The 15,800-nt window shown below is 28.6% G+C and overlaps 3 protein-coding genes across 3 annotated transcripts; 1 reads left to right on the top strand and 2 right to left on the bottom strand.

Annotated features, from left to right (window-relative positions):
* Nucleotides 1-5,812: 5,812 nt before the first annotated feature.
* On the bottom strand, nucleotides 5,813-6,364 carry GO595_010554 (ras-related protein Rab11D; the record flags this gene model as incomplete). The annotated part of the gene is made up of 1 exon (XM_067913245.1): nucleotides 5,813-6,364. One exon carries the CDS (start codon nucleotides 6,362-6,364, stop codon nucleotides 5,813-5,815), a length of 552 nt encoding a protein of 183 aa, XP_067769292.1.
* Nucleotides 6,365-6,769: 405 nt separating this feature from the next.
* Nucleotides 6,770-8,869, bottom strand: GO595_010555 (Leucine Rich Repeat family protein; the record flags this gene model as incomplete). Its single annotated transcript, XM_067913247.1, has 1 exon — nucleotides 6,770-8,869. One exon carries the CDS (start codon nucleotides 8,867-8,869, stop codon nucleotides 6,770-6,772), a length of 2,100 nt encoding a protein of 699 aa, XP_067769293.1.
* Nucleotides 8,870-9,812: 943 nt separating this feature from the next.
* On the top strand, nucleotides 9,813-11,570 carry GO595_010556 (HEAT repeat family protein; the record flags this gene model as incomplete). The annotated part of the gene is made up of 1 exon (XM_067913248.1): nucleotides 9,813-11,570. One exon carries the CDS (start codon nucleotides 9,813-9,815, stop codon nucleotides 11,568-11,570), a length of 1,758 nt encoding a protein of 585 aa, XP_067769294.1.
* Nucleotides 11,571-15,800: the final 4,230 nt, after the last annotated feature.

Here is a 15,800-nt window from a genome sequence, read left to right on the forward strand (position 1 = left end):
CAGTAAAAAAAATACATCTGAGTGATGTGCAAAATGCAAAAACACTATTCCCAAGATTTATCATATTTGCTTCAATGATTAGAATTTCAAGTTTATCACAATACTGAAAAGCAAGTGCTCCAATATCAGTGACACTAGTTGGAATTAAAATATTTTCAAATACGCATTCATTAAATGCATTTTGATTTATTGTTTCGACAGAAGAACCAAATGAAATCGCAGTTAGATTACCACAACTATAAAATGCACTATTTTCAATAACATTTACTGTTTCTGGAATTTTGAATAATTTGGAAAAATTACCTGGTAGAAAACTATAAAGTGTATTAATATTTTTATCATATAGTACTCCATCATATTCATAATTTGAATATACAAAATTATCTATTGATATTTTTATATATTGAAGACTTTTACAGCCAACAAATGGTATACTATCAATTGTTTTAACTGTACTTGGAATTGTTACTATCTTAAGATTATGACAATTATAAAACATACCATATCCAATCATTTCCACACCTTCATTGAAATATGCTTCTTCAATACCATAACATCCACTAAATACATTTATTCCAATTGTTGTAATTTTACTTCTAAATGTCACGTTCTTTAATAAAAAGCAGTATGTAAATGCATTGGCACCAATCTCTGTTATTCCTTCTCCAAAAGAGACTTCTTCTAATCCACTGCAATAACTAAATGCATTATTTTCAATAGAGGTAACTGAATTAACAATCATAACAGTTATTAATGACGTCCATCTATTGAAAGCTTTTGTTGGAATGGAATCAACTTCATTAATAATAACATGTTTTATATTACTTTGTGATGAACTAGGAAATTCATTTGAATCAGTTATAGTTAATGTGTCTGAATCAATACTTTGAACTGAACAAGTAAATAAAAAAATAGACAATATTAAATATACGAAAATATCTTTTTTTGGAATGTTTTTTAAATTGTGTCTTTTTAAAAAATGTTTTCTCTTATGATAAAATAAAAATATCAATAGGTTCAGAGATAATTGGTGCGTTATTTCAGATATTAAGATAAAAGATGGAATAAAAAGTAAGAAACATTTCAATATTAATTTATAAGAAATGTTTAATTCATAGAAAAAATCAAGACAGATATAATATTTTTCATATAAGCCATGTACCATATTAAAATTGTGATCATTTTTTGTGATATATACATTTTTTGAATAATGCCGAAGAAAATTATATGCATTTCTATGGTAATCACCTGTGGTAATCATATGCTTGAATATTACACGGCAATATCTTAACATTCACGAGCCCAATACTTGACTAATAAACGTATTTTTTTCTGTTCCATCAGGTAACGATAAATTCAATTTCATTCTTTTCAAAGTTTCGTCGATTTGCAACAGAAAATGGAGAAAAAACGACAGAATTCAATTAGCAACTAGACTTAATCAAAATTTGAAAGATATCAATCACTTTTATTTCAAATTTTTTTCTTCCATTGTTCCACACTTTGATCATATGATGGGATTTGGAATAATATTTGACAAAAATTATCTCTAAACTTTTTAGTGAAAATTTGGCACTTTTTAGTTAAACATTCTTTGAAACCTTTAATTTAGATTGAATTAAATCAACAATTTCAGTGTCATTCCTTTCTTTTGCCATCATTAAAGCTGTTTTAAATGTTTTCATTAAATTCGAAATTAACAAAGCAAATTTTCATTTAATATTAAAATAAATTGTTTTCTTTTTAATATCAATATCTTTATGCTCCAATAATAATTTAACTATTTCTATTTGATCATGAAAAACAGCCAAATGAAGTGGTGTGAAAAATTTTTTAAATAAATATAAATTATTTAAAACAAATTTCAAATCAACAAAACAAATTATAAATTTTTAAGGTGAATTCTAAATTTTTAAAACATGCACATGTTTCATTAACCTTAAGTCCATCTTGTTCCAATAATAATTTAACAATTTCTATTTGATCTTTATCAACTGCTAAATGAAGCGGAGTAAAAAATTATTTAATTTATCATTAAGTTATCAAATCAAATTGCGTATAATGAAAATAAATTTCAATTTGTGAAAACGAACCCAAAATTATTAGAACAAATTCCAAATTATTTAAATGAATTGCAAGTGATTAACAGAAACAGTTCTTTTATTAATATCAATTCCTTTTTGCGCTAACAATAATTTAACCATTTCTATATTTCCTTTATTAATTGCCAAGTTAAGTGGTGTATAAAGTTAATAAAATAATCTTTATGTGATAAAAATGAACTATAAATACTAAAAATAAACATTAAATTATAAAAACATATTTTAAATTGTTAAATTAAATCGCAAATCACTTAAATAAATTGCAAATCAGACAATGAAATTCTAAATTAATTAATTAAATCCCATATTAATAAAATAAATAGTTCTTTTATTAATATCAATACCGTTTTGGTCTAACAACAATTTAACTATTTCCATATTTCCTTTTTCAACTGCTATATGAAGTGCATTATAAAATTATTTAAATAAACCGCAAAGAATTAAAATAAATTTCAAACAATTAATATAAAAATTAGAAATTTAAAACTAATTCCAAATTATTAAAATTTAATCCAAATTATAAAAATATACATAAATCTATAAAAAGAAACATAAAACTATAAAAAGAAATATTAAATAATAAAAATATACACTAAATTATACAAAGAAATCTTAGATTATTCAAACATACTTCAAATTATTTTAATAAATATCGTTATATTCAAATAAATTATAAATTATTAAAACAAATATATCTTGCATTAATATCAATTTCTTTTTGTTCTAATAATAATTTAACTATTTCTATGTTTCCTGATTTAACACAATATGGTAATATTGCTTTTGGAATTTGATATTTTCCAATAATATTTTCCATTATAAATGTGTTTCCATTTGCTGCAACTTGTTCAATAATTTTTTCATTAATTTTCATTCCATTTTGTTCTATAAATGATAAAAGTTCATAATTATTAAATTTTAAACATTTTTTCCCAAGATGAATAAGGTATTCTTCAGGTAAATCACATTTATCTTGATTTCCAACATTTTTATCATAAAAATATTTAAAGATTTCATTTCGATGAAATTTAATTGTTGTTTCATATACATCTTCAAATAGTGAATTATTTTGTTCACATAAATGAATGATTTCTAAGTTTTTACTTACAACTGCGTATTTTAAAGTGTTTTTTGCATTTGCTTCATTTAATATTAAATATTTAAAACATTTTATTGATCCAAAAAATGCTGCATAATCAATTAATGTAACATTTTTTTTGTTAATAAATGAATATTTTTCATAAAGTGATGGTTTTATTGTTTGATCAAAATCAAAATTACTTTGTGATGATATTTCTTGAAGTTTTTCTAAATCATCATTTCGAATTATTTTTGCAAGTTCATTTGGATTATGCCCTTCCTCAATTAGTTCTTTATGAAGCTTCCAATTATCTTTTGATAGTTCTTCAAGTGCTGAAAAGAATCCCTCAAAGAAATGTGGTTTTGAAGGTTTCTTCTTTAATTCACTTATTTCTTCTTTAGTTCTATATTGAGCAAAATATAATGTTTTTATATTCTTTACTTGAATTGGCTCTAATAATTTTTGTTCAATCATTTTTTGTAAAAGAAATAATGATTCTTGTGTTTCCGATTCCTGTAAATACCGATTAAATATTTGAAGAACATTGGTTGTATTTTTTGTAATTTTTTCTTCTTGAGCATTTAGAGTGATTAAATATCTAAAAATTAGGTTTTCATTTTTAAGCTGAGAAGAGAAAGTTGAATATATTAAACTGGAAACAAGAAAATTAAATGTACATGGTAAACAATTAGCAAATAAATTAATTGTTGACTGGACCGACGTTTCAATGTTTTCTTCTTTGAGATTGAAAATAATGGACTCTAATGAACCAGAAAGATCCATCAAAAAAGTGACATGGAAATTAAAAGGATTTATCGGTTTCAAGGAATTGTGTATGTTTATAACGAATTTTTGCAAATAATTCAAAGAAGGTTGAGTAAACTCATTAAAAAGTTGAAATAAAGCATTGAATTATTTTCTTTTCTAAATTTAGAGCTAGCTAGCTACAAATGCTTTGGAATGACAAAATAAAAAAAAATGATAATTATAATAAAGTATTTTTCGAATTGAAAATAAAGTGTTTTTACCATGTACTCCCTTCCTTGTTTCAAGGTTATGTAAATATGCTTCAGTCAATGCTATGCATAAACTGGGGGTGGAAAAAAATCGGTAGTATTGGTTTCACTTTTTGAACGTGATTCTATTAAAACCGATCGAAAAGTGCTGCAATGTGCAAGCCCCCCCTCTCGATTCGTTAAAATAACTTTTGAATTGATATTTGGTCCTAGGGATTTTTGGAATGGGTTGAAAACATTCATGTATATCCTTATTTTTGAATATTTTCGAGCATTTGTCGATTATTATAGAAATTAACTTTAATTAGAATGATCAAAATGATGGTAAAATATTGGATTCTAACTTTTTTAATGAGATTTTTTCATTTTTTTTAAGAATATTTTGAACACTTTTTATTCCAAATGCTTTGAAAATTCTATGCATTACTTACACTTTTTGATCAATGTTTTCAAAGCCATTGTATAGTTTACATTACTTTAATCATTGATTGGTTCAAGGCTTCACGATGACAGAAAATTTTAATATTATCAAAGAAAGGACCAACTCTTTTGTTTTATCATTATTTTTAGTTATTGTTATTGCATATGTGTTAATTATTACTTATCGTACAAATAAAGTCATGACTCTCAGTTTGACACCAGTTCAAAGTTATTGGAGTCGTATGCTTTTTCGAGTAATTTCCTTATTTTACTTTCTTTTTGTCTTGCATGAAGTCCTTAATTATTTCTTAAGGGTCGATAAAGATAGTTTGAGTAAAGATGAAACAGTATTCATATTAGAAAGTCCTACCGCACAAATACTTTTTATTTTAATCGGCATCACTCTTGGTTTTTCCTTTCATGATTTCAGGAATTTAACTAGACCAAAAATCCAAATGATCAAAAACGCCTGGTATTATTTCTCCGGGGTGTTTGTGGTAGTTGCGTATGTATTAACATACATTATCCCAATCATTAATTCAAAAAGGAAAATTGTATTTTACATATTTTACATGATAGTAATTTATTCGATGTGGATCATATTTCTGTTCTTTCATATCTTCAATTTCTTCAGAATTGTTTTTAAGAGTAATTGTTACGAGCAAGAAAAAACAAGGTTTAAAGTTGCGTTTGGACACTTACTTTCAATTTTTATTTTTTTCACATTTTCGTTTTTCTTTGGATTCTGCTTTTATAAGAACACTGTATATAGGAAAAAAATCTTAAACTGGGTTTTCTTTTTCCAGGGACTTTGTGCGGGATTAATTCAAGATGTGATTGATTGGATGATCAAATGGGTATACCCAAATGAATCATGCAAGCAAATGATTATCAGAGAAGATGATGAAAGCACTTTAAATGAACCAATTCTTGCATAAATAAAATATTTGTTGATATATTTCAGTTCATCATTTTCCTTATGCTAAAGTTAATTAACGAATTCCCACTGGCTATTACAATGCTTATATCTTCAGTGCGGATAAGTATAAATTTCTCAATCAAGTTATATTTGATAATATTTTCATCATTTGTCAATCCTTGATACCAAACACAAATATCCTCAAAGCTGGTTTTGAGTTTTTGATTTTTTCATTGCAAAATTATATTAAATTCAAAAATATATTTATTGTCAATCAGGACAAATTACATAAAGATTTCGTTTCTTTTTGGTTGTTATCTTGCTTCTTTTTTTGTGGATCATTTATATGAATTTGGTAAATTCTGGTGACCAAATATGAAAATGATCCATGAACATTAATATTTTTGAGAGATGATGTTTCAAAGAAAATGAGATTTTCTTTGTTACTGAACTCAATTCCTTCTTCAATCGAAATATTTCGAGTTTCCTCAAGATCACATTTCGATCCGATTAACATAATAACAACTTCAGGATCAGCAAGTTCACGAACATGGTCAAGCCATGTCGAAAGTTCCTTGAATGATTTCCTATTTGTGATGTCATAAAGAAGAATTATTCCATAAGCACCACGATAATAAATAGGAGAAGGTAGCCTAAAATATTCCCCTTGGTATATGTCCCACAATTGTGCAGTAACAGATTTGCCTTCAATTTGCATTTTTTTTGTTACATATGCAGCACCAATTGGAAGATATTGATTTTTTTGCATTTCATTATCAATACGAGAAATAAAACTAGTCTTTCCAACGTTGCTATTACCAGCCATTGAAATCTTGAAAATAAAGTCTGATTCTTGGTTGTCTGCTTTCAAAGTGCTTGTTTATCAAATCTATGAAACTCAGACTCTTGTCATTGCAAAAAACATGTATATAACATAAAACATATTTTACTAAATTTTAAAGTAAATTACTTATGTTAAATCACATATGTCATTATTTAATTATTTTCCAAATGCAATTAACATTCATTTTTCCCCATTACCTGATATGGTAAAACATGAATGTGAGTTATTGCTTGAACGAAAAACTCTCTAAAAACGTTACAAATATTCGATAACAAATTAATTTGTCAAACACATATTTCGAAACAAAAGTCCATTTTAGCAATAATATCACAAACAAAAACAATTTTTTCATAAATTTGTTTTATTGGGTAACGTTAACTCGTTATTTTAGTGACTTCGAATCTTTTCGATAATCTTGGGGATACTATACTGCTCAGCCAACTCTGCTTCTATCTCATAGTTATCTATTGGTGGTATTTGGCTTGTGAATCCTAACCAATCTTCGTCGTCAGAGCTTTCGTAACTTTGTTCGTCATCGGCGTTTTCTTGATTCGTTTGGTATTGTGGCTTGTTAACATTGGAGTTCTTGATTGAATCCGATGGAACTTGGATTGATTGATTACCTTCGTTGATCTTCTCGACTTGACTCTTGAATTCGTTGAGGTTGTCAATTGATATTGTATTCTTACTTAACATTTCATACATTTCGTAGGTTGGGAATGGGAAGTGTAATGGCTTGCCGCGTTGTAACAAAGTAGAAAACAGTTTCTTAAATGCACTTGCATTTAATATTCCATTGTTCCTGAAATCAACATACTCGATGTGACGATTTGCCATTAATACTTCTCCTAAGACTTCTAAAACCTTTTCATCGAATTGGTTATTGCTGATATCAATTTTCTTGATTTGACGGTTATCATTCTTTAATGAATTAAGGACTTGGATTAATGCTTGCGATGAAAGCTTCTTGTTTGCTGTACCTGAAAGTCTTAAATCAGTGATTGTTTTAGTGGATGATATAAATTGACATAAGTTTTGGAATGTTATACCTTCACTTCCGTCAAAGCAGCCATTTAATGACAACAGTGTTAATGGTTGGCAGCAATCTAAGAAAGAAAAGAACAAAGGAAAGACTTGATTTTCTTCCCAATAAAGACCTTGTAAGTTGAATGTTTGTCCCTCCTCATAAATTTGAGAGAGAACTTTTTGAAAACTTTGCCATTTTGACTCAGAAATTTTGAATCGATTGAGGCTGACCGATATTGGTAACGGGCTCTTTAACACCAATTTGAAGAATAAACTTTCGAATGAATTTCCCTTGAAGTCGACATCGTTAAGAATCAAAGTTGTGATATTGTTTGATAAAATGATTTGTTTCTTAAAGGAACTCTTAAATCTATTACCAGAAAAGTCGAGTGTTGAAATCATTAAATCTTGGTTATTTGATAATGATGAAATTATTGATGACAAATCGAAATCAGAATTAATGATACCAAATCGTTGTAGGTTTGGTATTGTCCTGATAACCTTAAGGACATCAATATATTCAACATGATCAACGATAAAGCTTTTGAGTGACTGAACATTAGATAATCCACTGCATAAAAGATCAAATGTATGCTTGTTGATACTGCGAACAATGGTGAGACTTTGGATCTCACGCTTTTGGACTATGGAGATAATGGTGGAAATGTCAGCATCCGAAATTTTAGGGCATGAAAAAGTGACACTTTTGAGGCGCTTGTGTTTACTCTTCTCAAGTTCGGCGAGGAACTCGCTGAAATGAGAGTCGATCTTTTCGGATGTAATGAAGGTGTCGACATATTGCGAGTTTGCAAGAAAATGTCCAATTTCTTGCCAATGAGAATTTTCAGATGTTGGGACTTCAAGTGATGTAACCGTTGGAACAACGGACAAGGAGTCCAATAATGAAGCATAGTAATGATGAATAGCAATTTGACTGACATCAAGATTGGTTTTACCAGATTTTAAGAAATCTTGATAAGTGTTAAGAAGATCTTCTGGAGTGGTTGGTCGTTCGGTATAAAGCCTGGCTCGTAAACGAGAAACCCCTCGAAGAGGTGAAAGTTTACTATCATCAAGTGAAGAATACTTGGATATTGTGATGGTGGGCATTTCGCTTTTGGTTAAAATTTGTTGAAGATGAGGCACGATCCTTTTAAGGATTACATCTGTGGAATCAGATGAAAAGGTTATATTTTCATCAACAAATGAAAAAGATAATGTTTTCGTAGATGGGGCTTCTAATTTCTTCAACTCAAACCAAGTATGCCTTTTGCTTGGTTTAGGAAGTTTAGAGAATGCCTTTGTCTTGTATAGAGAAAATGAAGATTCTGTGAGAACAAGAACTCGCTTTTCCTTCCTATGGTTCGAACTTATCTTTTCAACCCAGCGAGCATCAATGACATTTTCTGTCCTTCCTTTCATGATCTCTTTAAGATGGGCTTCAACCTCCTTATCAACCATTATTTAAATATATATTTAAACTTTTCAATTTTGAACACTTTATTTCACTTTATCAAATAACAAGTTCAAAAATCTAAAAAAAATACCATCCACAATTTCTAATTAAATTCTATAATAATAATTTAGAATAAATACTGTAATTTTATAATTGATCTTATCTATGCAATATTGGTATAAAAAAGTAATAGTTTCAAGTAATAAATTTATTTTGTTCCATTCGGGATAAAGTATTGAATACCATACGATTGAAAATAATTTGATAGAGCGGTTCCTTCAATAATTTGACTCGAATGAAAAATTGAGTTACTGAGAAAAATATTTATAATGACATCATATAGTAAATTATTGTGAATGATAATTTAAATATATTATCAATATATATAAGTGAACATTGATGCGATGCAATTTTATATTTGACTCCATTTTTCGTCATAATAAGTTAAATTTTAAATCGATCGTTGCCAATCTGCCAAATCATCAAATCTAAAATTGACATTATCGTCTTAGCTTTTTGATATATTTATTATATGAACTGACAAAATCCCTTTACACAAATCACTTTTTTCAGTAAAAAAGTGGCGTTTTTATATTCGTTACTTTTTGTAAACCATGCAAATATTCTGAACGTTTTGCAAATTTGAATTATAATTTTAATAAGCTTTCAAAAATTTCTGACAGAGATTTGACAACCATGAGTCGGCTATTTATCGACAATTTGATTTTTTCATTATCCCAGTTATCAATATTTTTTCCAGGTGTCAAAGACTTTTATCTGGTGAATAAAGCATGAATTAACGAATTTTAGATAAATTGAAATTCCAGGGTACGTTTATGAATGAAATTATCACCTTTGAAAAGTGGTCTGAAAACATTAACGAACTCTCTATCAAATTCCTATCGTTTCTATTTTGTGCAACATAATTGAGAAAGTTTGGTTAATTTGATGACAAGGCAACAACAAGCAGATCCATCCTTCGTTTTAAACTTTTTTATAGAAGAACTAAATAGCGACAATGTAAATCACCGCCTCTTTGCAGCAAACAACATATCTTTAGTAGCTGCTGCAATGGGCCCTGAACACGCAAGGAATGAATTGATGCAATATTTAATGTCAGCTAACCAGCTTGATGGAGAGGTTCAGATGTATCTTGCAAGCTGCTTTGGATCTTTAATTAAATATGTTGGCGGTCCTGAATATTGCCATGTTTTACTTGGTCCACTAAAAGTTTTAGCATCAGCTGAAGAATCCATAGTTCGTGATAAAGCAATAGAAAGTATGGGAGTTGTTTGTGAATCAATTCCACAAGCAAATGCTGATTCTAATCTTATGTCAACATGCAAAGATCTTGCAAACGCAGAATTTTTTACAGCACGATCATCAGCATGTGCTTTTGCCATCAAAGTTTACTCCAAAGTCAATGATTCGAATAAGGCAATTTTAAGAACAATTTATAAAGGGTTATGCAAAGATGAAACTCCAATGGTTCGCCGTAGCGCCCTCAAATATCTTCCACAACTTTGTGAATTCCTTCCACCAAATATTATCATTGGTGAAATTGCAAAAGATATTCTTTCAGCTGCTGTCAATGATGACGAAGATTCAGTTCGTCTGCTTGTTCCAGCCACACTTTCTGTTATATCTGGCAAACTTAATGAGAATGATAGAAATGCTTTAATAATTTCTCTCCTCAAAATTATCATAAAGGATGGAAGCTGGAGAGTACGGTCTTCACTTGCTAATGAGCTTCCAGCAATTTCTAAGCCATTTACAGCCGAAGTTATTATGAATGAGATATGTCCAATCCTCTTCCGTTTGATGCGTGATCCTGAAGCCGAAACCAAAGCCACTTCTGTCAAAACTGTTTCAGGGATTCTTCCTTTACTTAAAGGGAATGAATCATTTATTGCAGATAAGTTCATTCCAGAATTTTCTAATCTTGCCAAAGATGGCGCTCCCCAAGTCAGACGAGAAGTTTCACTCCGTCTTATGGAGTTAGCATCCGTAATTGATCATCACAACACCAACGAGTCTATCGTCCCACTTTTCATTAAAATTTTGAGAGACAACGATAACGAAGCAAGTGTGGCACTTTTAACCTCTCTTTTAACGTACGCTGACAAAATTGACTTAGCTGCAATAACACCTCCAATTCTCCCTGTTATTCTTGAAATAGCAGGGGAAACGCATTGGAGAGTTAAAGTTGTCATTATTAAGTTAATTCCATCTTTTGCACATGTTCTTGGACTTGATGAATTTAGTCGAAAACTATTTCCATTAGTAACATCATGGCTCACAGATAGTATTTATAGTGTTCGTGATCATATGTCCAAACAACTTGGGGCACTAGTTCAACAATTTGGTGTTGATTGGTGTGTACAAACATTAGCGCCTGTTATTTTACAATTCAAGAAACATCAAAACTACTTAATACGACAAGTGACACTTATGTGCGTAACACAGCTGCATGGCTTCGTGCCTATGAATGTCCTCATCAAGTACTTTTTGCCAGTTGTGCTTCAAATGTCAACCGATAGAGTGGTGAACGTTAAGTTTATGGTGGCGAAAACATTGTTATTGTTTGTAGGCACTAATGAGCCAAAAGTTAACCAACAGATCCAAATTTGCTTAAAGACATTGTCAAATGACCCGGACACAGATGTCAAATATTTTGCTTGTATGGCATTGTTGAAGTGTCAATAAATTTTAAATTGATATCGATTTATTAATTCTTTTTTTGTGTTTAGAATTAAAGTTTTGGAAAAAGATAAAAAATTGATATCTGACATCAAAAATAATTATGTTTAAAACTTAGTTTTTCTAACGTAATTTAGCACATTGATGTAATTAAAAAGGTTTTATTTGGAATAAGTTTAAGGGAAAATATTTTTTAGATTTTCTTTCGTTTTTTTTTTTTGTTTTTGGAACAGGTTCGACGGTTTTTTGAAAGTGAAGTTCAAAAAAATGTCAACTGGTGAGCAAGAAAATCACCTTGAAATACCAAACTTTGAGGATGTACCATCTTCAATTGAAGAATGTGAGAAAATCCTTTGCCAAATACTTAATTTTCAAGAATTTGATGAGCTCATTCAACATCTAAAAGAAAATGCACATTTTTCAAAATGTCAAGAATCTTGGGAGACTTCTCAACTTTCAATCACTTGCAAGCAATGTTCTGTAACAGATAGTGGATGTATATGTCTTGGATGCTATCTAAATGGAAATCATGAAGGACATTCAATTCGTATCGATCCTTTTTCAGTAGGAAACTGTGATTGTGGAGACACCGATCTATGGAAACCATCAGGGTTTTGTGCAAATCATTCACATCAAGAAGAATTTCAAAATATATCTGATATTCCCGAATCTATTTTAAGCCCATTAGAACAAATGTTTGACAATGCATTACCCCAGATCATCAAGCTTAATAAGAGTGATCCGGATGCTTCATCTGAATTAATTTTCTGGCTTATCAGATTTTGTCAAATTGGTGATTCATATCGCCGCCTGCTTGTTACGTCATTATCCAAGGGCACAATTCTTGTTGATTTTTTATTATCCAGTTTAGAAACGACGAATGATAACATGGAAATAATTATTGAACTTTTTGGGTGTTGCATTAATGACTCATTATTTAAAGTCACATTTTCCAATGCTATTTTCACCACATATTTTGACATTATTGATTATAAGTTCAAATTAATGCTTGAAGAAAATATCGAATATAAAAAGATCGATCACATAATACATTTTTCATTCCATTGTTTCTCCATCAAAAATCTCATCCAATGCTATGAGAAGTATAATTTTGATTGGCCCGAATTTTATATTAAATTAATTAAATCGATTCAATCCAAAACATTAACAATAATTTCTAAATCCGATGATGCCATTAATCAAATCAAAATATCTGGCGGAGAATTTTCTTCATATCATTTATTAGTTTACATATTAAAAGAGGACCAATTCAAAGATAAATTCCAAAAATTTATTGAAGATTTAGAAGATATAATTCTTGATAAGGCGGCAATATATTATGCGAATATTCATCAAGAAAATCAACAATTTGATTTCTTTCAATTTGTTGAATATAGTTTAGCAATGGCTACAACATGTGAATCATTAAAAGAATGTAAATATATTGACTTAAAGAACCCATTAAATAAGTTTTATAATTATCTTAAAGATAATTATATAAATGAAAATTTGACGCAATCGATTTTTAATAGTTGCAATGTATCATTGTTTCTTCCACCTTTCTTCTTTTTAAAGGATTTATTATTATCTAAGAAAGAAGAAAACATTAAAACAATTCTAAAGAATTCAATTGATAATGTCGATGAATTCTTATTATTAACATCGATAAATATTCAACGAATATTAATATTAATATATTTCATATTCCATCAATTATTAAGTGAATGTCATGGCTTTAAATATTTCATATATCAAATGCGGAATTATTTTAGGCTTTTTAGACATATAAGTAACTTAATGCAATTGTGTTCAGGTTATATTGAAGATAAAGAGAAATTAATTAATGCAATTGCTTCAACTGTTGGTATATTTGATGAAGAAGAACATAATGATTTAATATATTTCATTTTTATGCATTTCATTTCAACATTAATATTCGATCGAATATTAATATTTAATGATGAATATAATCGTGCAAAACAAAAGTTAATAACAAAATTATTATTTAAACAAAAGCCTTATGAAGCATTACAACAAATTATTAATCAATCGAATATTGAAACGAATGAAGAAATTAAAAATCTTTTGGATGAAATTTCGATTTTCTTACCTTCACCAAAAGGTATATTATTTAAACTTAAATCAAATAAATTATGGGATCCTTTAGCACCACTTTATTCATCTAATTCAGTTATATCGAAATATTCGAAATATATTGCAAAATATCCAAATGAATTAATGCCTTTTAAGGAATTCATTAAAGAGCCTTATGATATGGATTTACATTCGATTTTATTCACGCCAACACTTTTAGCCATCGAATATTATGTATTATTATGTAAAAAGTCACAAGAAACAAATCAATTAATATTAAATTTACTTTTAACAGCATCAAAATTTAGAAACAAAGAAAATAATAATAATACGAAAAATGTTGTTGAACCAATTAAAGTTAATAATATTAAAGAATTAATTACAAAAATTCCAAATGATTTCGAAACTTTAATGTATCAGAAATTCATATTCCAATCAAATGAACCTAAATCATTTGTTGATTTAATTAGTTCATTAGGTGAAATCGGAATTAATGTATTAATTGATATGAATATTTCATATGAAAATAAGACAACAAATAACACAAATACAAATGAAAACAAAAATAAAGTTTCTAATCTTAAATCATCTATATTACAAAACTTTAATATGAAACAACAACAATTTGTCGAAATTAATGAATTTAATATCGAAGAAGAGAAAGAAGAAAATGATTTATGTTGTGCATGTCGAACATGTTTAAAGCCAAATGAAGTATTATTTTATCCATTATATTCATATTATTCTAAAATCCCTGTTATGTATGATAAATATGAAAAACCTAATAAAGTCGCATGTTTTACTATGTGTAAACATTTAATACATTCGCAATGTTTAGATAATGAATGTCCTGTTGATCGATTAGAACGTAATTTGATATTACCGAAACTTGATAACATTCCCGAAAACGAATTAATTAATTCCGAAACAGTAATCGAAGCAGTGAATGTATTTAAAAATCATTTCGAAGATGAAACTGATCCAATGAATTTTGTCGCATTATCATTTTGTTATATGATAGTAACATTTGAAGTACGAATTCGTGCTAAACCGAATTGTTTAAGTCCGGATAAATATTCATTGTTAGCACGTAATATGTTTTTAAGTTTACGAATTATTTATCAGAAATTGAAATGTGAAATCGATAAATATAAATTTACATATTTCCAAAATTTTATTTATGACTTAATTAAATCGAATGATCCGAACTCTGAATTCATTGAAATTGTTAATAAACATATCAACGAATTCAAGGAAATCGAATTATATATATTCTTAAGAAGAATTCGTATCATCGAAAAGTTCGTTTTATGGATTAATACCGAAAACGAATTCGATTTAACATATAAAACGTTATGCGAAAGATATAACGTAAATTATGATAATAACGAATATGAATTACAGCCATTTAAACTATTTCCGATACCGAAGAACTTTTTGCACTTCGGTCTTCCGCCGTATAACTTCATTCCAATCCTTAAAACAGGAGGCGTCCAAATATTCATGTGTCTGTTGGATGGTTACGTGTCGATAGGCAAAAATATCATTATGAACTTCTTGGAATTGGGAGAAGATATGGCGCTGATGATGTCGCTGAGCATGAATCATTCCGTAATAATACTGATGAGGAAAACTGGCGTGCCGGGGCAGCTGGCGATAACAAAGGTGCCGTCGGTGTACGTGGACTTTCTCGGTAACGAGGGAAACGGATTCCAAAATGGATTCGAGCTGTTTTTGTCCGAGGAGAAATACGAACAACTCGCAGACGACTTTTTGTCTGGAGAGGTCATAAAGTATAAAGAACAATAAATTAATGAAAATCAAATTTTATTTTAGGGATTAAGCTGTGATAAGTCTCTTATATTAATTTGGTAATATATCGTTTTGATATAAATGTTTCCATCGTATGTTGATCTGTAGGAACGTAATTTGAAGTTTATATCGTTTTTGATGGTAAATTTAGTGATATCCTTTCATCAATCAATTGATTTTTACTTACATATGCATGGATTCATAAGTATTTATACTTTAGTAGTCATTTAAAATAAAATGCAAAGACAGATTTTTGTATTTTTGCTCTGGTCATTAGTTTAAAAATAGAAAAAAATTATTAAAATAAATATAAAAAGATAATTAGTAACA

This window comes from Histomonas meleagridis (assembly GCF_020186115.1).
Source record: "Histomonas meleagridis strain 2922-C6/04-10x chromosome Unknown scaffold_61, whole genome shotgun sequence".
Lineage (NCBI taxonomy): Eukaryota > Parabasalia > Tritrichomonadida > Dientamoebidae > Histomonas > Histomonas meleagridis.